Here is a 24,196-nt window from a genome sequence, read left to right as displayed (position 1 = left end):
GGGGGATGGTTGCCCCATATGTTTGATTCTTTGGTGCTATTAGGATGGCAGCACAAGGCACTTGAGTGTGATTGGCCTCAGGTGTGGTCGACCTGGGGAGTATGCTGCAGAAGGTCCCCTGGCTGTGGAAGACCCAGCAAAGACTCTGCTGATTTAAGTGCTAGCACGGCACTGAAAATAGAATGAATTACACCAGCACAGAAAATGGAGGAAGCAATCGCTGCTGAAGTGGTATTAGAACTGTGAAAAAAGAAACCAAGACCATAAGAAAATAAGAAACAAAGAAAAATGAAAGAGCTATAAACAAATGCCATTTTAAGACAGTAACAGCAACACAGACATGATATAAACTGCCTGATTCATGGAATTATTTGCGAGAAAAACGCAGATTTGCACGCCTTTCTACCCGAAAACTCCCATACTTCAAACAGGGATTTTGCGGCATAAAGGTGTGCAAATCTGCGCTTATCACGCAAATAATTCCATGAGTCAGGCCTAAAATGTTCACACAATAAGGGTTGTAGCTTGTCCAGAAGAAGTCGACCTGAGTACATGATGTCGCTGAAACCGGTCGACAGAAGAAAAGAATAGGCATGCCTCATATCATTTGAGCTACCCTAAGCAAAATGTTTTCCTTTTCTTTTTTTTTTTTTTAAGGGTTGTGTTTCAAGACATGTATTTGATTTTCTCGTTTGAGCGATATAGAGGAAGGGAAAATAACAATAGTGTTTCCACACTGTCCCTCTGATTAGAATTTTATTATATTTTTTCTGAGACAGCTTTTTTCATAAGGTAATGATTTATGGTAGGTCTGTAAATCACTGTTAAGCAAAACACTATTCTAGAATTGGTGAGGATTCGCTTTTCTTCTCCATCCACTTTCGTAAGTAGGTAGGCGGCACGCCACCTTACATGAGGGATTTACACCATATCCAAGGGCAAGATGAGTTTTTCCATAGGGCAATAGTGATTAGGGTATAGAAGATCAGAAGTACCCTTTCGTTTATGTGATACAAGATTTTGGGGGGTGGGGGGGTTGGAAGAATCAAATTACCCCAGTGGCCTCTTTGTGGTATGGTTTATGTGTTTAGCCATCTGGGTTGCAGTGCATTCTGTTGGATTTTGTTGGATGGTGTCACTACTTTTCTTGCATTCGCATCTCTTCATCCTGTCCTTGCTTTTCTTGTCTTCTGGCTCTTCCCTGCTCTTTGAAAAGAGGCTGTTCCTGGCATTGTTAATGGTGTGAGCCTGGATTGGGAGGGTGTGAGCGCGTGAAAACACGCTCCCCATTTCCTCTGGCTTGGTTCTCCAGTTGATTGCTGTATAGGTGTGCACACATGTGTCTCTGTTCGAGTGTTGCTTATGTGTCTCCTGGAGCAACCTTTGCTTACTGCCCCATGGAGAGGTGTGGGAATCAGCTCCTGGTGTGTCTGTGCCATGCCTCTGATATCAGAGATGTGTGAGCTAAGATGGTGGAATGTTGTGCCCCGGTGTCTGCACAGTGTCATTTGGAGATTGCCTGTGTGGTGGGCACTGCTGGGTCTCCCCTGTGTCTACCTCCGCTGTAACTTGGAACTTACCTGGATATACAGGACTTACCTGAACCCACAATGTTGGTCCTCCTTCTTGCTAGGATCCTTGTTCTACAGATCAAAACACTCAAAGTCTGACTCATTTAGCGCTAATGTTTGGGTGATAAGAACGGATGGGGGCCTTTGAATCAGAAAGCTCCCACAGAACTACAAATGGCTACTGAAATGTGTATCTTTACTCAAGACCATTAAACGCCTCACACCCTTGCAAATGTATCTCCATGTTTTCTGTTTGCTTCTAAGGAACTTCACATGTTCATTACATTGTGCACACCCTTACTTTTGCCTAACATAGTTCTATAAGGATTCATATTTGTCAGGAGAGTTTATAATTATTGTTTAAGTATTTTTATCAACGAAATCTGAGAAGATATGTAGTTAAGTGTTTAAATTGCACACACATACCAGCTTCAGCACTTAACTAAAGTGTGTGACCTTAGACAAATCATTCTCTCTTACTGACAACATTGAAAGGCCAAGAAAGCCTCAACTATAGCTTAACAGACCATAGAGTAGCGCCATATATAATAATAATGACCATGACCGTTCTTATGCATATCACACCATTGTCTCTTACCCTACTCATGGGACATTCTTTAAATGTAATTTCCCATCATGCACTAGTGTGCCTGATACCAATGATTTCACTCAATGTTATGTCTTCTTCAGTATTGTCACTTGTGACCATGTCAATATATTTGGAAATTACCGGATCCCTACATGTATTTTGCCACTCATGGCCCCAAACATTATACAACTAGCCCTGTCCTCATGACTTCAGACTCATGCCAGGAGAGCATCCTGCAGCATTGGCTAACCCTGACTAAGCCACCACTAATGCCAATCTATTCTGTCCTCCACGGGATCACAGAGACATAAGAGGGCCTAGCGGTGGTTGGGGTCAATGGCATCTCCTACGTGTATATGCAAATCGGCAGTACTTTCAATGACACTGCTATTATGCTACACCTGTGCAAAATGACTGTTTGTCCACTGGTGGATACCTTTCCGAGAATATGTGGCTACATCCTAAACTGTGATACAAAAGCCATGCATAGCATTGATAAATATACAATTCCCCAAAGTAGCCATTTTCTTGAGTTCTTTCCTCTCCCTGAAAGATTTTTTTAATGTGTTTTTTTATAGACTCCACTCTGTCTACTTGACACTTGGTTATGTATAGAAAACTCCACTCCCACTCACCCCCAGCATCGTAGGCAGCACAGTCTCGTATTGCGGCGTGGGCGTGTTGAGCTCTTTCGGGTCGATGTACCCATCTGATTTGACACCTGAGACATGAGAAGAAGAGAAGAAGAGATGTTAATGCAATGAGGTAGACTGCCATTCTCAGTGATGTTTGAAGGCCGACTTGAATTAAAACTGGCTGCAACAACTGTGGCCAGAGAGCTTGGCGCTCCAAGTCACCCGTTGAGACAGACTTATGTTATCATTAGGGGAGGTACACCCACTAGTTCTTATTGCAAGTTGTTGGGTAAGAGTTATTTTTGGGTCAGCAAAGATTGAGCAGGACAATTAACATCTTTGGGTGACCTGGGGATAAGCAGGTCAATTCAGAGATTGTGGAAACAGTGTTTGCAGTTCTAATCACTAATCACAGACACATGAGCACACATACATGCAAACACACTCACTTTTTCTCGATATCTCTATTGTTCACGCTATCTTTCTGTCTCTAGAAAATTAAGCGAGATTTCTCTCTACGACAATATGTAATTATTAGCTCTATGACTTTTTCTTACGGTATACTCAGTTGTGCATAGGCCAAATTATTTAGTGTGTCTACTTATGGCGGCTATAACAGAATGTTTTCTGAAGTGAATCCCCCTGAATGCTTACTTGCTCCATAGCTGTGTATCTGCAGATCTCTTCTGGGTGGAGGGACGGGCAGTGGCCTTCCACTGAGCTCTGAATTGCGGCGCCTCTTGTAAAGCATAATGGCAGCAGTGGTGAGCAAAGCAGCTGCAAGGATGCCGCCAATAGTCCCGCCAACGATGGCACCAATAGGCAATGCGTTCCTTCTGGGCGGTGCACCTGTAATTAGGGAGTTAACCTCAACATCATTTGGGACTATCATCGTCAAAAGCTTGCATCTCACTTAATCAAAGAAGGCTGTGACCATACTTCAGGGTCTGTGGTCTGTGAAGTTCTGTTGTACAACAGGCCCTGTCGGTCAGGGTTTCAGTTATACCAACTGGTTAATCCTGACATTATTAGTACTGGAAGTTATAAAATGGCAAAAACGGTTACATCAGGCAATCAGGGGTATTCTCCCACAAATGGCACAATCTGTCTTCTGCATGTGAAATGCAGAAAGCCTACTTTCCCTCAGTTGATACGCAAAAGAGTCCCAAGTTTACAATGAATGGATGCAAAGTGCCACCTCATGAATGCAACCATCAACTCCCACCCAATGCAAATACTGCTGGTTCCCTCTTCTGTGCTAGGTGGGGTGTTGGGTGTACGATCACTACAGCAAAGACTGACCATTCTGCGCGGAATGGCTATGGTGGACTCCAATACAACACGCCTTCTATTGCTATGAAAAGGTGGCTGGGAAGCCGGAATGAGGATTCCCAACTTGAGTTTCAATTCATTTAATTTAACCATGTTTCCAGATTGTGATTCGGCATAATTTTAACATGTACTGTTTGCAATTTTTCTTCATTATACTCATAACACATATATTCTGTGTATCTGTGTGATTTGCGGTGGCATAATTGTTTGTGGCAGAATTGACCATAGTCAATTCCACTGCAACACCAATCTTGCCGCCGCCAAAATCAACAAATCCATGGAATTGTATGCTAAATTGTACTCCCATACATGCATTAAAGTTCGAATCGAGTTGACACAGCATTCAGTCCAATGTGTCGAATGGGAGGTCATTTTGGCATTGGGGTTTGGTGGGCTAAAAGGACATGTGAAACGTTTTGTGCATTTCTTAACAAACTGAACAAAATGGATGCTGTTACTTGCATTCATTTGCAAATCTCATCCGACCTTCTATGTTTCTGCAATGCTTTAAAGCAATTCTTGTATTGAAGACATTTTCTTTTTAAACAGGGTTTGTTTGGATGGGTTCTTTTGCAGTCTAGTCTCTAGTGCTGTTAGTAAAGATTTCCAATTAATGTGTAATTTTCCCTGCAGTTGTGAACCCCCAACTTTCTGCTTTGATTTGAACATCATAGTCTGACTTTACCAGTGGAGCCCAGCCTTATGCTGCACTCCACTGGGATTTTTGCTCACTTTATTATGGGGAAACTGACATGCCCTTAAAGACAGTCAGTACTGGGAGACTTTGTTTCCCTTAGACCTTGTCAGTGTTGCAACTTTTTAGCAACCTGTTACAAATGCACAATTTACATTACTGTACAGTGCATTTGGGGTCTCTAGTCATTTCCAAAAAAAGTGCGGATGTGCTATGGACAGGGCTGGTGGCAGCTTATCTTTTCATATATTTGTAACCCCTTCTTGCCATGTTAACGTGTTAACTGCGGTTGGCACTAATAGGTGGCCTGGCTCCAAAATGGCACACCACGAGGTTCTTTGTCCTGCCCTTTGGCCGTCTTGCTCCTTCACCTTCCCCAGGTCGAGTCAACCCAGGTCAGTCCTTATTTGGGCATGCAAACTCCCACGAAACGCAAGCTTTCACAAACTTCTGCATGCCTTGTGTGTGTACTTCCAGGATGTAAGATGGACTGTCTGAGTCCAATACACATCCTGGGTGTCAGAGTATGGAGTGTGGTGAATGCCTGGGACCACCGTGGTCCGGGATTGGTCCATGTATAGTGTGCCTGTATATGAGCAGATCTACCATTGGGTCACCTTTGTTTTGGAGTGAAGGAGACTTTGATTAAGAGAGGCCCCCAAACAGCCATACCATGTCGATCTCTGGAGTTCTCACTGAAAGAAGGATAGTATCCAAGTATCCTGAAACAACGAAGCTGAGTCGAGGAACCGCTGGTGACCCGCTGGAAAGTTTGGCATCCTGAGCCGGCTGTCGTCCCACTGGACCCCTCTGAAACTGATCGTCCTAGAAAGTCTGCGAAGATCCTTCGACCCTTTGGAATAGTGGGACCATCTTCTCAGCACCTTTATCAAACCCTGCAAGTAAGCCTTCTCGGAAGTGTCCCAGGGCCATATAGTGGGCTGACCAGCTTACGAAGGACCTTTGCCCTGATACCGCTGCTGTTTCAAGGAGACCCTTGAAACTTGGTAAATCGTTAGCTCTTTGTTCACGGCATTCTGACACCGAATTTCGTACACTTGGCATTCCCAGGTCTGGAGTAAAGTGAACGTGGTTACCGTATCGCCCAGCCGTGGTGATGAACTTTGCAGGTGTGCTACATTTGTGCACCTCTTGGCCCTGCCGCTTGCTGCAGTGAAACTGGCCTGATCCATCCACCAGGAGCTGAGACATTGCCACTGTGGGAATCATCACTGTATTTTTGTCTCTGAAAGCCGCAGACTCGCAGAAATTGCCACACTTGAACCTGCAACCGAATTCCACTCGACTGCCGAAGTTTGGTCCGGAGTGCGCCTAGGGGCAGGAAGTAAAAACAGCACTTACCAGTGGCCCCTATTGCATCCAACCCTTTTAATGCACGAGTGGACCCTGAGGGTCCCTCTCCTTTCCCCTGCTAGTGCGAACTAGCAAACTATTCCCAACTCTTGGAAACTGTCCTGTCTTCAAGGGACGACCCTCTTCGAATAGTGGGTACTTATTGTTCATCACCCCACCCACCTTCATGAGCTGCTACAGCCCCCTGAAGAGACCCCGTTTTCGACCATCTGCACTACCGCGTGTGCCAGCATTGTAAGTACATTCTTAGGGACTGGACTGCCTTTGAGTTAGGATTGTATTTGATGTAGAATTGCCTAAAGACTATTTGCACTACCTGCTTCCTTCCCCTTTTAGGTTGTGGACCCATTCAGTGCATTAACCCTTTAGGCCACTTGGTCTTGTATATATGTATTTAGATAGGATTGCATTGATCTAAACGTATTACTGTGATTATTATTGTGTGGTTAGCTTTCAAAGGCCTTGAAATAAATGTACATATAAGTTTTATATATAAACCTGACTCAGAGTGATTTGTAAGTGTCCTTTACTCGGTGTGCTCATTGAGGTCTTTCAGTCACCCTCACCCCTCCTGAGACCTAGTCTTGACCGCCGACAATGATACCTTGATATTGGTCTGGCTTGTCCAGAAGGTTACCCTGTTCCAAGAAACTAGACTGGCATTCTGAACTTCTGCCCACCAGGTCAGAGTTCAGAAATCCGTCTTAACAAGTGCCCAAATGCCTTTGGGGCGTAGTTCAAACGTTATAAATAATGTTACAATACAATACAATACAATACAATCTCACACATTGCAATTTCTTGCTGGATGCAATGTAGCTTAGGTGGAAAGTTAATTTTGAACCTTCCTTGCTGTTCAAATAGAGATGTGTACATTGTTTGTGCCCACTCATGAAGGACACAGGCCAGTAGTACATGTGAGCTGTGTGGACTCTATATCTACTATTTTTTAAAAGAGGGAACTACCTCCCCATAGGTCAAAAGTGGGAGAATAATTTTTAGATAGGGTTTGGGCAGGGATAATCACATTTAAGAAACCCTGACATGTGACTGAATCTGCCCAAAAAGAGAAAAGATCTAAGAAGACATTTGCCTGTTGGCCATTAACGCAATTCCTCCAAGTCCCAATCCACATCCACATAGCCCACCTCCCCCCCCCACATTAGAGGGTGCAAGGCTCTCTGGCTTTGTTTATCTCTCCGAGTCTTCAAACTTCCACCCACAACACCAGTATATTCCCCGTAAAAGAAGGCTCCGATCTCTAACACCTTTTATTTTGGGGTAATGTCAGAACTCCTTAATAATAACGATTTCACAATTGCTAAATAGAAACTAGAAATCAGCAGTTTTCTTTCAAACCAAAATACAAAATCACCTTTTGGGGCAAAATCATAGATGAAAACAATTGCTGTTTACAAAACACTTGTGAAAACAACAGTTTAAAAAACACAAAAAGTCAGGTCGATACAGGGAACAAAGGAAGAAAGGGAGGGATAGCAAAGAAAGACAGAGAAATATGGAAGAAAAACAGAACATTTGTGACAGGCCATAGTGTGGGTGATGGGCCAGAGAGGGGAGTAATGGGCAAGAAGGAAAGTGACGGGCCATAGAGCAAAGAGGAGGATCAATGATCCAGACAGCAGAGTGGGGCATGATGGCCCAGAAAGCAGGGGTGTGAGCGCTGGGTCAGAGAGTGGAGCATCATTGGCCCAGAGGATGAGAATATTATATTTGGTCTTTTATAATGTCCTAAATACCAGAGACAAGTTTCTAAGCGTGAGACCGGGATTTGAACCTTTGTTGCTCTGCGTTGTCTTGCTTTCATGAAAAACATGTTGCCCTTAAGCTATACTCCCGGAGTAGTGGGAGAGACGGGGATAGTAGGGGGCCAACATGGGGCAAAGCGGTGGGCCAAAGGAGGCTGACTGGTGGTCCAGAGCAGGCTGACTTGTGGACCAGGGTGTAACGACTGGAGGGCCGGAGAAGGATGACTGGTGGGCCAAAGGGTAACACCTGGTGGGCCAGTGGTGGATGACTGGTGGGACAGAGAAAGTGAGCAGACAATTAGGAGAGAAGATCTGAGAGGGAGTGTGAAAGACTGGTAGAAAAGACTCAAGATTCAGAAGGAGTGACAGCTGGGCAAATATATCCTGAGATTGAATGAAGGACTGCACCCTGCAAGAGGAACTGTAGAGAGTAAGGTGTGAGTTTGGAAGCCTAAAGTGTGGCAGGGACTGGGGAGTCTGAGTTGCAACTTGGCGGTGTGAGTGTTTGAGAGTGTTGGCAGGACCAGCAGACTGAAGGGCTTGGGAGTGTAAAATGTGATGGGGAATTAGTGAGTGTGAGCGGTATGGATAACTGAGGATTTGGAGACTGTGAAGAGGAACATTTGCACCATTGCAAGTGATAATGATCAATAATGTTAATAATATAAAATAGACAACCACTTTAAACAAAAACTTCTAGAAAATCAAACACTATTCCTGTTAAGCCTGGGACCCCTGCACCACTTTCTAATGACAATATAAATAAACATTTTCTCCAACCTTGGCTCTAACATTCCCTCTGTCCTCATCCTACTCGATCTCTCTTCTGCCTTCAACACGGTCAACCACACCATCCTGCTCAACCGTCTCCGTGATAACCTGGGCATCACCGATCAGACTCTGGCCTGGCTGACCTCTTTCTTCTCCCAGGTCCAACTTGGATCCTTCCTATCATCTATCTCCCTCTCTACCTGTGGTGTTCCCCAGGGGTCTAACCTCTCGACATGGCTTTTCAACCAATACCTGGCAACTCTCACCCACTGCGTTGCCATTTTCTGCCCCAATTTCCAGTGCTTTGCTGACGACACTCAGCTCATTTTCAGGCTGCCCTCAGCCACCTCCTCTCCTTCTTTCATCTCTAATTGCCTATCTGCCATTCATGATTGGTGTGCCGCCAGCGATCTTTGAATGCCAGCAAGACAGAGATCCTCCTCATCGGCACACTTTCACCCTCCTTTCCCCTCACTCTCTGGCTGGCCTCCCTTGGCCCTCCACCTACCCCCACCTGCAAGGCTTAGAACCTCAGGACCAACTTTTACTCTACACTTTCCTTTTCCGACCACATCTCTGATGGTGCTAAAAAGTCAAACTTCCTACTGCACCTCCTCAGAGGTACTCTGCCTTCCTCTCCTTCCCCCAGAAGCTCATTGTCTCTCAAGCTCTGGTTCTCTCTAGGTTGGACTATTGTAACAGCCTCTTTCTAAATCTACTTGTCTCCACCCTCTGCAACTAATCCAGAACAGGAGTGCAAGACTTGACATTGGCCTCAAGCCCTCGGATCGTATCTCTCCAGCTCGGAAATCTCTCCAGTGGCTCCCAGTGGATGCAAGGATTACATTCAAACCCCTCTGCATTGTCCACAAGGTTTTCTGGGGCCTGGGTCCAAAATACCTTCAGCTATCCCTCCGCAAATACCCCACCTCACAAGCTCTTTGCTCCTCTACCTCTATGTCCCTCAGGGTCAGTCATTTCTCAAAGAAACGAGCTGGGGGCAGCTCTGTGTCTTCGGCTGGGGCCTCCCTCTGGAACAGTCTCCCTACCACTCTGAAGCTTGAGGAGAACCATCTCCGGTTCCGGAAGCACCTCAAGACCTTCCTCTTTGCTTCTGCTCCCCCCCCGTCCTCTGCTGAGCTGTTCTCTCTCAGCACTGTGCACCTGGCCTACCCTCTATCATCCGGGCCCAGGTACCTATTCACCCTGCCACCCTCCTGCACTGCCTCCAGGCCACCCCTTGCACTGTGGTCTGTATCTGTACCCATACAGCCCCACGTTCTTTTTCTTTCTGCACTTATCAGACATACCCTGTCTGCTTCCTTAAACTCAGCACTTGCCACTTGCTGGCTGCACTACTACTGTTGTTATTTATTTATTTAATTATGTATTTATTTAATTATTTATTTGTTCATTTATTATTATTTATCTGTTTTTCTCCTATGATCTGCACTTTCCACTTCTCCCCATTCACTTTTCCACTCCCCCTCTCTCATGCACTTGGATAAGGGGCTGGGTTGGTATATTCATCCTTTACCTTTGACACCTGCATGCTATGCTTCTCTAAGGGCACTATTCTTTGGCCGATGGAACGATAGCATCTCGAGGAACTTTGAGGGAACTAACTTCAATGATTTTGAGAAACGTGTTCTAACGCCCCTGGGATGCTCACTCTTTGTGAATAGGAGCAAGCCTAATATTGCTTCATTAGGCCTTCTGATAGACTGTCCCATCCTTTTCAATCATTGATCTCTTTCAAGATGGCTCCCATAGGCAATAGGGATGCCACGCCACCTTCTTATACTGTCAACCACAGCCCTGATTCAATTTCTTTCTGCATACAGAGGAATGGTACTCAGTCAGTGGGTGATTTCAAGGGTTGCACCTCATGGCAATCGATATCTCCGAAAGTGATTCAGGTTGTATGGACATTGAGACATGGAGTTACTCGTAAAGTGACTAGAAGTAGTTTAGCGCTTGGCTTAGGCCAAAAGGAGGGTTTGTTAAACGGGTTATCATATTATGCCTCCTTTATTGTATATATTGGCCTAAGCCCCGTCGCTCTGCGAAGAAAACCGTATTTCAAAGTTCCGATCTTAGATCGACTTAGCCGCCATTTTAGGTCCGTCCGCCATTTTGATTTCTATTCTAAAGTAGTTCTCGGTTCTTAAATGGTGGACAGTGTTTACAAATTGTAACTGAGCCATCCTGCACTTTGTTCGTTAGTTAATGTGTAAACTGTTTGTTGGCCGAATGTTTGGGTTGAGTAAAGCGACCTTGTCCCATGCCTGACTTGTAGACAGAGGATTAACTGCGCCAACAAGTGCGATCCGCGGACATACATCAACTACAATGTAGTGCCAACACTGAACGTGGACATTGGCTGAATTGCATGTATAAGACATGTGTTAAGGCTTAATGTTAAATCCGAGAATACTCTGTTGACATTGTGACTTGTTGACATGTAAACTGAAGATGATCCACAAGCATATAGTTGGACAAAGTAGATGTAAACTTGGCATGAACCCTAGACCGAGTATCATTAACCTGTAGAGGGGCTGGACATTTTGATAGGAAATATATAAAAAAACATAACTGTTTAGATGTCCAGTACCTCCCACTTCTCACACCGAAAGGCCTGGTATTCACTCTGATGTACTGAAGGCCAGAGAGCTATCTGATACTTTGTTTCTTTGTAAACTGTAGTTATAGAATAAAGATCTGTGAATCTTTATAAGCCCTTGTTTGGTGTATTTCCTTTTGGGGTACTCAACCTCGATATTTCCTCTTGCTTTTACACTTTTTTTCTCCAAGTGTCCAAAAATACCATTTTGTGAGCAGCCCATTATTAATGACAAATGAATGTATACGACATTGAGCATATAAGACTGGGACTCTGCTGATCCAGGGCATTGTAAATAATCAAAACATATTCGAGGATATGTCACTCAGAGTGCAGTTTAAAATATAGGGAAAGAGAAGTAATATGATGAGCAAAGAACATGATTGAGCAATCAATCAAGGATTGTGCAGCACACGTACAAACTGGACATGTAGAACAACAGTACGCTATAGCCCAAAAAGCCTATATCACCATCTCTAAGCAAACCTAAATGACAGCCGGGCAGTGACAATATGAAGAGTTCTAAGTGCTGGTTGGGTGAAAGCTGGTAAGATCCTGGCAATATCCCACACAAAGGATAACCGCTGGATTAAACATAAAAATCATATATGCGATAAAGTACCCTCCACCACGCAGTACGTTTTTAGGATACTGCAAGTCACCTGGGAGTTCTGTGACATAATAGAGAAACAAGACCAATGGCTGAGTTCCTTTATAAGATCATGGACCGCCGAGGTAACTTTCAAGTATCTTTTTTAGGCACTGTGGGGGGTATTTTATTCCTGATAATACATGCATTTACTTATTTATTTATTTATTTATTTATTTATTTATTTATATATATTTGTATTGCACATGAGGGCAGGCCCTCATAGTATTGCTGACATGACAAACACAACATGGCCACAACTGCTGCCTCCTTTACTATGTGGCCTCTTGTTTAATCTAATGTAAGATATCTTCCATTTGATGTTCCATGTAAGTAATGTAGAATGTGTTTGGATTTGAACAAGCTAACATGCAGCTTGTAACGTGCTGCAGAAACATAGTTTGAACAGTTTAATAACAATTAATCGAAAAAAGTGTTTTCATGTTTTGCTGTAATAACATGCTGAATCTTGCTCAAATGTGTTACACTCCAGAAGTGCACAAATCAAACAATCTACCAAAAAAAGGGTGCATTCTCAATTAATGGGCCTCATTATGAGTCCACGGTAACCCTGCAGGTGCTACCGGTGGGTTGCCGCTGTACTCTAAAAAGTTACCAGGACCTAGCTTCCCGGTGCCACCGGGACATTACAAGTCCCGCGGACTGGGAGCTAGGTGCTGCTAAAATGTTCCCCATTCCCATGGAGTCCCATAAGACACAACAGGAATGGGTACACGGAAGCACCGGCACCATTCTGAATGGTGCCGGTGCTTCCGTGATGGGTCTGCCTACCGTGGCCACTGTGCCCGGCAGCGTCAGACCTGTCGGGCATGGCGGCTTAGGCAGGCAGACCTGTAATATGTCAGTCCAGGAACAACAGTGCCGGTAAGTTTATCAGCACCATTGTTTCCGGACCAGCAGGGTCAGAATGAGGCCCCATGACTGAAAAGTGTCATAGAAAACTATTTTACAAGCATAGAAATTGAAAAGCTTGGCACCGCTTTAATTGCAGAAGTGACAGCTGGAGCTCTGCTCTGTGCTGGCTCAGCAGCAGGCATTTTAACGTCACAACTGAAGCGTAATGCCTGAATACAGAGCAGTTGTGATGTCATTTGCTTATTACAGGTTAGTTGTGATAACTCAACTGGCCTGTAATGAGAAATACATTTCCAGGCTTTAATACAGATACTGCAGGCTGCCATGTTCTATAACATAATAAAACTCAAAACATGTGATAAAATAAGCACAGAAAGTGGAAATGAAAAAAACATGGTTGTGAGTTCCAACCGATTCAATCCTCCTAGAAGTCCTTCAGGATAGTTGCACAAACATATTGCTCACCCAATGTGTTTCCACATGTGTTGTGGAATGGTTTATAAATGTCTTTTCTGGTATATCTCACTATCGGACGTAATCCAGTCCAGACAAAGACAAGCCCGTTTGCGATATATTCTCATTTACTTAGTTGTAATTTTAGACTAGTAAAATATCTCCTCGTAGCCAACTGGTCAAACAATCATTGCACTCATGTGCTGAATGAGTGAAGGAGCAGTAAAACGCCTTCTCCTAACCTCCCACACTGGTTAATCGATCACAGATTCTATGTGCTGGATAATTGGGGGAGTAGTACAACAACCCCTCCTAACCTTCCACACTGATCAAACGATACAATAAACTATGTGCTGGATTAATGAAGGAATAGCAACACATCTCCTATTCCTAGGCCATAGTCAAACGATCACAGATACCATGTGCTGGATTTGTGGCATTAAATCTCCTCCTAACTGTCCATCCTGGCCAAACAATCACAGAATACCAAGCAGTGGCGGCAGCTTACTTGGGGGTGGAGGGGTGCCATCTCCCCCCCCCACCAGTGCCTCAGGGCCCAGGGAATGTCGAGAGAATATTGGTGGGGCAGTGGTGGCAAATCAATGTTGCAGAGCGGCAGATTCTTTATTCACAGTGAATTAATCTGCCGCTCTGCATGAGTCTTCTTGTGGCTGGCCGGGCCTGTGACCCTTCACAGAGGGGCGCGTCCCGATTTACACAGATTTTCCCCTGTGTAGAGTGCGTGGAGCTTTTAGATGCTTAGATAAGCTCTAGAGGTGTGGCCCCGCCAGTATGTGATCTGTGCGCAAACAGCGCACCACCTGACAGTTACACTACAGTCTAGCATAGAAACAGGATGAAGAATGTGATTGCCATTGGCTGTTTTCCAGCCAATGGCAATCATGAGTGTGGGTGGGGACGGGCGCATGGGCGCACAAGTGTGCACATGTTTTTACTTAGTTAGTGTGTTGACTTGGACCGTGGACGTGCATTGTGGCCTGGATCTACTGTACCTAACCCTCGCCAAGCGCCAAATGTAAATAATGAATTCACAGACGCCTGTCCTGTTGTGCTGCTTTAAATATGCTAACATTTTTTTTTTGTTAAGTGATCATGAACGATCACGCCGAACATTGATTGTTTCCACCCGTTGTGGTGATGTTGGCGATGCAAGCCAAGCTTTGTTATAATTATGAAAAGTTATGAGCAGTGTCTTTAAGCGTACAGTGATGCGCTTTGTCACAGGATCTAGGAAATAAAAGGGGGCCGGGGCTGCCTGCGTCACAGAGTTAGTGCGCATGGGGCCCTCGAGCAGAAACACGGCTTGGTTGTCTCCCATCCAGTGCTGGCAGGCCTCACCAGGACAAGGCCATGCCGACACAACAACTGGTATGTGCTATTGATGCATTGTGTTACACAATGTATAATCAGCACGCTCACAACAACTGATCGCTAGCGAACTGCAATGCCAAAACAACACGTTAATAAATTGGGGAGAGATTACATGGTTCCCCAACTGTGTAGTTTGTCATCAGAGCACATCACAGATTTATTTTAGATGTTTGTCCACAGTGTCAGGAATAATTAAAATGGGGTACACAAATGATGCCAAGCAGTGACTCTGCAAACCAGTAGAGAAAGTGTTGTACTGTATTTAACACAGATGAACAAACGGTTTCTAAAGGAGATTCACATTTTTGTAGTTGCGACACTTGAGGGGGAAAGTTAGCGTTTTCCGCAACACAACCTAGCACAAAACCAGTGAGCTTGGCAGCTGTATTGATGAATCTGCAAAGGCCCTCTGCACTAAACGCACAGGAAGCTGAAGCCTTCGTACTATCGTGATAATCGTGATTATAAAAAATAAAACCTCACGAAGTTCATGAACAGTGCAATCTGCAAATACCAAAAGAGGTTTATAAAAAAAAGTGCTAGATAGCAAAGCAATGCACAGTTGTTTGCCCTTGGTAAAGGTAGCAGGTGATTTGTGTTGGGGTGTAAATGTGTTCCCACAATAAGGGCAAAAGAGCTGGGTGTTTACTTATGTTTTTGTATATAAGGCAACAAACTTCGCTCGGGAGGAGGGCTAACCCTTAAAATGCAGGGAGAGGAGGAAAAGTCAGAGACTTGAGGGGGGCAAACTTACCTGAGCGGGGGCATCTAAATTCTTTTCACATTCTAATGAGACTATTCTAGTGCAGATTCAATGTTACAAGCAGTTAACCCTCGCCTTCAAGTCTGAAACCATTTTAATACTGTTCCGAGCCTATGTTGCCTTTCTCAGATCAGTATCTTGATTTATCTTTACAGATTATCGAAAAAACATTGCATAAACAAATCCAACCAGTCCAGATTAATTGTGAAAGTAAAAACATTGCTTTCCAACTGCCATTCTGCACCTTCTGGATATTGGTTTACCCAGAGCTGCTGTAAAATACACCATCACACTTGCACATGTAACAACAATGTACCACCATTGTATGTTAAACCTAATGCTTTTTATGTCATATTTCTGTGGGTTTGGACAGTAAATTGCACATTTTGGAAGCCATTTTTCAAAAATATTCGTGGGGGACACCCCTGCATCCCCCTTAATTTGGGTGGACTCGCTTGATGTGCTCGTTCGTTCGCTCACTAATTTGCCTGGAGAAATGTATGTCACACCAACTTTCAAAGTCACCAGCCACCACTGACCAAAAGAATTGAAGATATTAGCCTGAACCTTTAGGTAAGAGTCTGATTTGCACTATAAACTTTGTCTCTTCTGATATGGCCGTTGATTTTGAAAAGATATTAAGCAGTATACATGACTTCATCATGGCACGTCAAAATGTTACTGGATGCACTATGTACACCCAGTAGGAAACCTGGTACGTGAAGAAGAGAGGGCCTGGCCACGCCTATCTTGCAAGCGGCTTTGTAATTGTTCCCTTGGTTCTGAGACACCATGGAAAAATGGCCTTTGAGTAATGAGTTTTTTGAGCTATGACTAGGCACATCTTCAGTGCCCTAGTTTAGGACAATATGATGTAGCATTAGCTATAGTGTGTTATTTGGTCTTCTTTACAAACACAATATGGTGTTGTTGTTCAGATGATGTGTTACCAGAGGTGAAAAGTAGCAATGAATACGAGGTGACAGGACATCCAACTTTAGAACTGATGACCCCATGATAGGCACGAAGTCAGTAAGTTCCATTTTCCTTGGCTTTATGCATGAAGTGATTCTTTTACTCATGAAAAAACATACCGAAACCCTGGACATACGATAACAGGGCCTGGCAAAAGTATCTGTAGGGATATGTTGTGAACACTTCGACTAAGGAGGAGGATAACAGCCAACTTAAGAAGCTTCCCCATACATTAAGCAATTGAAGGTATTTTCTTTCCTTCAGGCTAATCTGTATTGATTACAGCTCAAGCAGCCGTGATTGTGCTCACAGTTAATTAGTACAATTTGTGGTCTATTTACAGTCGTCTACTTCTGAACGCACCATGGGTGTATAACATCAATAATAAGAACAGAAGATGTCAGAGGAATAACTGTCCGATGCATTTGCAATAATCACTGTGCAATATCTCTGAATGTGGGAGACAGAAATGTGCACGTAATCATTTTCCCGGATGAATGTCAAAAATGTAAATTGTGACAACAAAAACATGTTGGACATATCATTTATACACGTGAACAATGCACATATATTAATCATTTGTAGTAGAACTTCATTTAAACGATGTGTACAATGTTTTACCTCACACATAAATTATGTACATTGGGCCTCAATATGAGTCCGGCCGTAGCCGTGCTGGTAAAAATGGCTCGGCTGCGGCCCGAGTAATTTTTGTCCTGGCACCCGGCAATCGGGATTTACCGAGGCATTACGGATGGTAATTACGGTCCCGGTAATTCCCCTTTGCCGGGTGCCGGAAAAAAATACTTCCCATTCACATCTGAGTCCCATAGGACTAAATGGGAATGGGGAGGATGATAGCACCGGCATCATTAATAACGGTGCTTGTGCTACCATGAAAGTCTGCGGGAGGGCACCCATCCGCAGAACTCGGCATCTGCCAGTCCGGTAACAACGGTGCCAGTAGCTTACTGGCACCATTTCTACCCGACTGGCAGATTCCTAATGATTTTCACATTTGTTATTTGGTGATTTGACTGTCTGTTTTTGTATCAATTAGAATTTAGAATTTCTTTTGATTTTGGATTAATCTGATTTCTTTTTTTATTTTAATTTTCCATTTATAGATAATTTCTTTTAGGATCATTTAGTTGTTGGTGCAGAATGGATGTAGTTAACATCAAGCACCTTGACCTAAATACAGTATGTTTTTGTAATTGACCTTCGAGATTGTTAGATTCCATACTGATGTCTTGTACTTCAAACAATCCCAGACACCACATGCTGGATTAGTGAAGGAGAAGATCCCAAGAACAAAACATGGTTTTCCACTACAGTACATTGCAACCCCCTGGAGTACGTTATGCATAGCTATTTGAGTACTGGGGTGGACAAGGCATTGGGCCTCATTCTGAGATTGGAGGTAGCCATGGCGCTATTTGCGCCATAGCTGCCTCCAATACCGGGTCCGTCACCGGTATGGTTCAATGGGGACTTACCGGTTCATTCCGACCCTGGAGGGACCGGTAAGTCCCCATTGAACCAACCATTCCCCATTCAGACCAGAATGGTCAGACCACACGTCCTTTACGGTTCCCGCTAAGGGACCTCGGAATTGGGGCGGTAAGGTGCCCGGTATCCCTTACCGCCCAACTTGTAATGACCCCCATTGTCTAAAAAGAGTAAAAAGGGCATTGCCATGTTGTTAAGCAATGGGTTGTCAAGATTCGTTATGAATCAAATGTCTCTAAATCATTAAAAAACAAACTGGAGAGGTGTGGTGCCAAGAGGCAGCACACATGCAGTCTTACATGAATAGCAATTCTAAAACCTCTGCTTCCCTCGTCTATTTGTCTATAGGTAGCAAATGTGGAATTGCTACTCCAGAGGGCATTACATAGGTCAACTTTTGAGCAAACAAGGTCCCCACTATTAACAGACTTTAACAAAAGGTTAAGTTTAACTAATTGAAGGGTCGTCTTTGGATAAATGAGAGGGATAAAGAGGGTTTACTTAATGATGACACGTTCAGTGCATAAACAATTTAATTGAAAGCAGAGGGCTACTATACACCTAAAACCTGTGTAGGTTACAGTAACAAGGACTCCTTGTTTCACCATATATTAATTTGTTTCAGAACTAACTTGCCAAAGACATTATATATGAAATGCTGGAGAGAGACAGCTGTATTAATTGTAGCCCCTTTTTCATGGCTGGCACAATGGGCCTTATTCCGAGTTTGGCATAGTGGCAAAAAAGTGGTGGTGACAGAATTACCACAATGTTTACCGCTCTGCCAAATCCTGAGTTTGGATTTGAAAAGGAAGTTTTACCTCCAGAATCCTCCCCCTTATTAACCAGAAATTTGCAAAATAGGCAGAATTACCACTTGCAAAATTACTGCTGGTGGTATTTCCACCAAAAATCCCCATGGAGTCCAATGGGCTCCAAAAAAAGGCGACCTATGCTGCCTGCAACCACTTGTAATCCGCAGGATCAAGTGGCAGTAATAATTATGTTTGGCAGTAGTTCGGTGGAATTACCACCGAACTACTGCCAAACACGTAATGAGGGACAATTTCTACAGCTCTCCAGAGATCAGGAAGTCATGTAGTTATTGCTACATGCGGTGTTTATGCGGCACCTCTAAGCCCACAGTATTGCATTGGAGTACAGCTAATAGGGAGATGGAATGTGGGGAGAGGCAGACATCTTTTGTGTGTTGCTTTTTTATGTACCCACCATTGACTGACCATGGCCATGATAATCCCTGTGGCCATTTCCACCCACTACCTGCCACTCCTCACCCACACCACATCCTCCTGGAACTCCTTGAGTTAGGTCTAACATTCAATAACATCATACATTGTGATGCCAGTGTTATTTCTATGCAGTCTGCTGAGAGTTAATGGCTTAATTGCAGCTGTAAATGGACTATTGGTGTAATAAATACACATGTCTTAACCAAACGTGCTTTCATTCAGCCAATTGATTCATATCACGTCCTGCCATTGAAGTCTTGTTAAAGATGTGCATTGACATTATCAACAGTTTCGACTTGTGCATAGATATTACACAGGCATTTGCCAGGCCCTGCTATCATATGTCCAGGTAACCACACCATTTTCCAACGCTTGCCATCTTGTGGCCAGGTGGTACAATTATGGCAGTAACTGGCAAATGCCTATCCCATCTCTACACAAAGGACACAACTGTTGGCTTGTCCAATGCTTGTTTTATAGTTCTCAGAAGGTCAGAGGCCATATGGGCTGTCAAGATTCATTACGAATCAAACGTCTCTAAGTCCTTAAAAAACAAACTGGAGAGGTGTGGTGCCAAGAGACAGCAAACATGTAGTCTTACATGAATAGCAATTCTAAAACCTCTGCTTTATTTGGTTAAAACATATCTCCCGCCCACAACGGGGCTTTAATAAACACTGTTATCCAATAGCTCTAATCCCCTCCTTTACGCTAAATGTTGGCTGTTTAAATTCATTGATGCCAATATTTTTTCCTCCCCTCCAATTATCTATTTGGGGGACCCTTACCATGCAGGATACAGAGAAAAAAAAATCCTTGAAAACATGAACACATTCTGGTTCTAGGTCTTATTGTTGCCAATCTCATGCTGAATGCTCATATTTTATTTATATTATTTGGATTTCTGTTCAATGCTGGCCTTACCCTGGGGGGCAGAGGGTCTTAGAGTGCCTTACAAGGTTCAAAGGTTCAGTAGGTGGGAGGTGAAATGGAAGTTACAACATGTTTTCAGCATAGGATAGGAAGATTAGGATAGGGAAGTGGTCAAGTGGTAGTAGCAGGGGAGGTTAAAGTACTGGATTACGTGTGGGGACAGCTATGTTTTAGGCCCTTTCAGAAAGTTGTGATGGAGCGGGCAGTGCAGATGTGAAGCAATAGGATGTTGCATGCTCTATGTACCCTCTCGGTAAATTCTTGGTTTTGTGTGCATGTCATTTTCTGAAGAGGAATGTGTAAAATATGCTGGCACACTGATCTGGTGTTTCTGTGGGTGATCATCTTGAATTTGTTGTGAAGGTAAAATGAGGTGATGAGGTGGATAGTTTTTAGTATGATGTATAGTCATTTGAAGGCATTTATCTGACGTACTGGGGCCAGTGGAACAGGGCCAGTGCTGGGGTGATGTATACATGTTTGGGAAGCTGGAGGATGCTACTGGCTGCTGTGTTTTGTATGGCATGCACAGGGGCAAGGGTACTGTAGTGGAGTCTAGTGAGGTGAGCATTACTGTTTTTCAGCTTGGACAGAGCCAGTGGTTGGACTACGGCACAGACATCATCAGGGGGAAGGACATGTCTGATCTTGCATAGATGATGTAGTTGTAGATGACATGCTTTGGTGAGACCAGCTAGGTGGTGTCTGAAGGAAAGGTTAGGGTCTATGGTGAAGCCAAGGCTTTTGACATATGTGGGGAGGGATATGTGTGGGTAGTCTGTTCTTCCATCCAGGGGTTGAGGTTGGGTTTGTCTCTGGGGGGTCTGTTGAGAAGGTATTCCATTTTGGAAGGCTTGAGCTTGAGGAAGTGGGTTGCCAACCATGTGTTGATGTTGGAGAGAAAGCTTTCGAGGGTCTGCAGTTGTTAAAGGGATCAAATATGGAAATATATTTGCATGTTGTCTGCTTATTGGTGGACATTGATATTTTGCTTTGTAAGGGTTTGCACAAGGCATACTAAATATAGGTTGAAGAACAGTGTGGGGGAGGCTTCTAGGGTCCAATACTTGACGGTTGTGGGGGGCTGGAAATATAAGCGGGCATGGAGAAAAAGTGAGCTCTGTCAGTGAGGAAGGAGGTGAACCAGTCGATGACGGTACCTCGATATTTTATCCTTTGGTTCGGAGAGGAGGTTTAGTAGAATAGTGTGGTTGATGGTATTGAAGGCTGCAGAGAGGTCATGGAATAAGAATAGAGCTGTGTGTCCTCTGTCAGTGATGTTGTGGAGGTCATCGAGGATGTGAAGTGTAGCGGTCTCGGTGCTGCGTCCAGGTCGAAAAACACATCGGAATTGGTGGAGAGGTTGTTTGTGGTGATATATTGTTGCAGTTGAGTTGTGTCTAAGCATTCCTTGACTCTGGTGTGGTATGGGGCAGTAGATTTCAGGGAATGTCGGGTTGAGAGATGTTTTCTTTGAGGAGAATGGATGGATGTGTTTATTGGGAGGAGCGGGTGGTATGAGTGCTGCTAAGGCTGTGTTTGAAATGTGTTTAGTTTGTCTGGCTTGTGGGAGACGGGATGTGTAGCAGGTGGGGGATCTTTTGTGGTAGAGTGAGTGTAAAGGGAATTGCAAACTGGGCAGACCACCACACCTTGATTAGATTTTCAACAGAGATATTATATTTTTCTTGAAATCAAAATGTCAACAGTGTTCCCAGCGGTGTGCCTGGAGTGGGTGATTAGTTCTGTGGGGTCATAGGCGGTGATTGGGACACAGTAGTGTTTATTATGTGGTTGCTCTCTGGATAGGAACTACCTAATTTGAAATCACCATGATAAATATTGGTGTAGTGGACGCTGTGGTGGTTTAGTTGCCTGAGCATTAGCTCTGTCAGCCCATAACAGGGGCTAACACGGGACAAAGAATGAAACAGAGAAAGATAAATGCAGGAGCCTGTAGCTCTGTCTGCTCTTTGCTCTGGATTCCCAGGAGAGTGCATGTCCTAGGGAAAGTGTTCAAATTCATAAGGCAACCCAGAAGTACCTTAGCAGGAAACAGATATAAACAGGAAACAGGAAGTTCTCCTTTGGCAGCGAAAGGAGCAACAGCAGGATCACAGAATGAAGGTAAGGAGCTAGAGAGAGGACTGCAAAGGGGGATTTGGGCTGCAAATGGAACCCTCTGGGGGAGGGGATCTCAAGTCTACCCATTCCTGGGGATGAGAGGAAGAGCAAATGCAGTCAGCACACTTTCTAATCGCTGCCGCCTGACCAGTGCTTAATATGTGGGGATGTTTGCCAGGGCCCAACCCTGACACTTTTTTTCTGAGCCCCCTCACGGTTTGTCTCAGACACAATTGTGATGTGGTGTTTTGTCACTGTGTTCTTTTAACTGTCTGTTACCTAAGAAACACCTATAACATCAGAGCTAAATGTTAACAATGATTGTGCTTAAAGACACACTTAAACGTTTATATGTTATGTTATGCTATGTGGATTGGTGTTTGATTGGTATTTGTAAATCGCACATCTGCCATAGTCAGTACATCGATCAACCCCAATGAGTCAGAGGGAATTGCAGCTATAATCTCATACATCTAGACACTGTGGGGCGCAGCTGTGGGTGGTGCAACAGTGAGCGGGTAGCTGCCTGACCGGATGTGTCACAGGCGTGCTAGAAACTATTTAAGCCCTGGTGCTTCTTTTTTTACAAATTAACCCTGCTCATGACAGCCCCTCTTTTACTACTTAGTTATTGACTTTATTCCCACCTCCTTCTATTCTTTATTCAAGGGGGGACCCCAACCCTCTTTCGTCTTACCTCCCATCCCCATTAGCAACTGCTATGCAAGGCCTCCACTTCCTCATTCAGGTGACAACAGGTAGGCACTCCATGATCCCTTGTCCCCCAATTAGAGAGTGCCTCGCAGTGACATCTGCCATTCATGCGTCCCCTCACGCCCCACCTCAACCGTTCCTACCTTACCTGCCTTCTTACTGTGTTGATGTGCTGATGGGAAGGGCCTGTGCTTCCCTTAATGTGTTGCCTCACCTGCACGTGTTAGTATGCAGCCCTCTGCCGGTTGTACGTGCATGTCGCAGTGCAGCCGTGCCGTTTTTTGAAAATGGCTCATATTCAAGGTAGCCTTCACTGCCTGCGCAAACAGACCCACACCAAGCATATTGACAGATATGTCTGAAATGAAGATGTTTGAAATCATTTTCAATTAATAAACAGAATATGAACACAGAGGATAGCATTGAAACTGGTCAGGACCAGGTGCTTATCATGTATGGGGATTTCATTTCTTCTATGTCTAGTCCTGGTTTTATAGATCATTAACTTACGCTAGACAACCAAGTATTGAAGTAGCTTCATGATGGCTACTGTAGAGTTTAAAAAACTAATAGAGCCAGACATTGTTTGTTTGTTACCATAAAAAAGGTCTTTAATGGCGTTACCATCTATGAATGCCTTACTAATCTCAACCCCAATGTGATTGATGACAACATAGTTAACGCTGATATGTGGACTCTGGTATTAGATATGTAAAAAGATGTGACATTGAAAAGATAAAACGATCTACTGGTAGCCACGTCTAGTTTTCCTGTTCTTCCATTGACTGAGCAATTATATCCTCTGGATGCTGAGTCTTTTATCTATGATAACTGTCAAAGTCTGAAGTGTTGAATTGCTTGTGAGGTATTGCCACCTGACAAGGGTGTACATGTTCTGGCTTTTTGTATTTATATTAAATTAATAAAATGATGCTGTTTCAGGAATGGAAATCTGATGATCGGATTTCCCTTTCAAAAGCTTCATGACAAATGCATAATGCACACCTGTGCCCAGCTGAACCATTAGCCTGATCTGCAGAGTATCGCCCCAGTGGCACAAAGAAGTTCCATGCATCACAGGTGCCTTTTGACAGCTAGTGTGACATTATCTGCAGTGCAGGGGGTGCATTCAAAATATACAAACCTGTTCCAAAAACTACATAAATATGAGGAGGCTGTTTTGGTGACACACTAAACTGT

General features: G+C 44.0%; 1 protein-coding gene across 1 annotated transcript in view; it reads right to left on the bottom strand.

The window, feature by feature from the left end:
• LOC138521676 (carcinoembryonic antigen-related cell adhesion molecule 4-like) overlaps positions 1 to 24,196 on the bottom strand; it is a 312,017-nt gene that overhangs the window by 27,207 nt on the left and 260,614 nt on the right. The window contains exons 5-6 of the mRNA XM_069634692.1: positions 3,450 to 3,644; positions 2,796 to 2,881 (exon numbers count right to left, since the gene is read on the bottom strand). Of these exons, the coding sequence (XP_069490793.1) occupies positions 2,796 to 2,881; positions 3,450 to 3,644 (281 nt within the window). The remainder of the gene's footprint in view (positions 1 to 2,795; positions 2,882 to 3,449; positions 3,645 to 24,196) is intronic.

Source organism: Ambystoma mexicanum, chromosome 1q (genome assembly GCF_040938575.1).
Source record: "Ambystoma mexicanum isolate Mex_15411 chromosome 1q, UKY_AmexF1_1, whole genome shotgun sequence".
NCBI classification, from domain to species: Eukaryota; Metazoa; Chordata; class Amphibia; order Caudata; family Ambystomatidae; genus Ambystoma; species Ambystoma mexicanum.
This window is presented reverse-complemented; position numbering and strand designations above follow the sequence as displayed.